The sequence below is a fragment of the Meleagris gallopavo genome, chromosome 17, assembly GCF_000146605.3.
Source record: "Meleagris gallopavo isolate NT-WF06-2002-E0010 breed Aviagen turkey brand Nicholas breeding stock chromosome 17, Turkey_5.1, whole genome shotgun sequence".
Classification (NCBI taxonomy): Eukaryota; Metazoa; Chordata; class Aves; order Galliformes; family Phasianidae; genus Meleagris; species Meleagris gallopavo.
Window position 1 is genome coordinate 11,227,513 of NC_015027.2, and position 1,934 is coordinate 11,229,446.

Here is a 1,934-nt window from a genome sequence, read left to right on the forward strand (position 1 = left end):
GTGCAAGCCCATGTCCCCAACTCCCGTGGAGACTGGGGAGATGCACAGCTCCCACCCAGGCTTTGTTCCCCGAGCAGGAACAGGTGGGATGTGTGGGGTTGCCTGGGACTGCTCCATCCCCCTTGCACCCTCTCCATTGCATTGCTGCAGAGCTGTCTGTGCTCTCCCAGCTCTCTTCTTGCTGAGAATTTTCCAAATGCTTTTAATGCGTTGGCAGAGCAATTAATACGGGTGCCCTGCATGCAGCCAGGAGTTGGACTCAGCGATCCTTACGGGTCCCTCCCAACCCAAGATATTCTACAATTCAGAGATAACGTGCCCCAAACAATTAATATGTTATTGCAATGCGATGCAAAGTGCAACAATGACAGCAGAGCAGCGAAGCCTCATGCTGCAGCAAGTGAGGACTTGCTCAAATGCAACAGCCAGGGACACAGAAACAAAGGAAAGAAGCTGCTTACCTTCAGAAAGCCTCAGGTACACAGGGATCACCACAGAGATGCCCTCCCCTCCACTGCCAACCCTTAAATGAGGTCTGGGAAAAGGTGGATCCTGGCTCCAGCCCTTCCATCACTCAGGTGCATTGCAGGGCTTGGGTTAGCCCTGCCTTCCCACCAGGTACTCAATCACTGGGGCAAGCCATTATTCATATTCCATTCATTGTAATGATTATATATCTATTAATATGTTGTTAATGCTGGGTGTGCAGTGGCCAGCCAACACCTGGCTTCTAGTCCAGGTGAAACAAAGGGAGCAGGATGCTGGAACTGGAGCTGCTGCTGGGGTTTGGGAGGGCCTCGTACAATAGCATGGATGTTGTTTTCTGTTGGGTGATGGGTTGGTTTGATGATGTCGTTGTTTTCTGTTGGGTGATGGGTTGGTTTGATGATGTGGGTGTTGTTTTCTGTTGGGTGATGGGTTGGTTTGATGATGTCGTTGTCTTCTGTTGGGTGATGGGTTGGTTTGATGATGTGGGTGTTGTTTTCTGTTGGGTGATGGGTTGGTTTGATGATGTGGTTGTTATTTTCTGTTGGGTGATGGGTTGGTTTGATGTGGTTGTTATTTTCTGTTGGGTGATGGGTTGGTTTGATGACGTGGTTGTTGTCTTCTGTTGGATGTTGGGATCATCAAAGCTTGAGCTGGATGATTGCTCTGAAGTACTTGCTGGGAGTGTCTGCATCAGTGGTGCAAGGTGTTTGCACTGATGATGCAAAAGGGTGGTCGGGGGGATTTTTGACTGTAAGATGTGTGATGTAGGACACAGAGGTTGGAAGTAGATGGTCTTGAAGGTCCCTTCCAATGCAAGCTTTTCTGTGATTCTGTAATTCCACAATTCTGTCTGATTGGGATTAGGAGGTGCAACACGGACCGGGGCACGGGGTGGTTTGGTGGGTTTTGAGCAGTGCAGGAGGGCACTTGTCCCAGTTTTGGTGGTCGCACTTGGGGATATGGTCTACTGGACATGGCTTGATGGGTTAGACTTTGATGATCCTGGGGGTCTTTGACACCATTAGTGATACCACGATCCCTGTGTCCCGTAGGTCTGTCGAAGATGCACTGGTCACCAGAGCATGCCCAGTCCCTGAACCAGTGGCCAGAGCAGCACCTCGACGTCTCCTCCACCACCTCCTCACCAGCCCACAAGTCCGACCTCTATCCCAGCACCCGCCAGCGCTTCAACTACGCCTGGGCCAACGACGACATCTCCGCACTCACCGCCTCCAACCTCCTCAAGAGGTACGCCGAGAAGTACTCGGGGGTGCTGGATGCGCCCTACGAGCGCCCGGCACTGAGCGGCTATGGGGATGGTGCCTTCGGGCCCGTTAACGGGCAGAAAGGGGACGGCGAGCCCTGGCCCGTGCCCCACAGCTCCGACGGCGCCTACCCACTGACCCCCATCCACGATGGCCTCCCCGGTGCCAAGGCCGTGGTGC

The 1,934-nt window shown here is 53.1% G+C and overlaps 1 protein-coding gene across 1 annotated transcript in view; it reads left to right on the top strand.

The window, feature by feature from the left end:
- The first annotated feature begins 832 nt into the window (after window positions 1-832).
- FIGNL2 (fidgetin like 2) overlaps window positions 833-1,934 on the top strand; it is a 3,868-nt gene continuing 2,766 nt past the window's right edge. Inside the window, exon 1 of the mRNA XM_019621175.2 lies at window positions 833-1,934. This exon is cut by the window's right edge and continues 2,766 nt beyond it. Within this exon, the coding sequence (XP_019476720.1) occupies window positions 1,553-1,934 (382 nt within the window). The 5' untranslated portion in view covers window positions 833-1,552.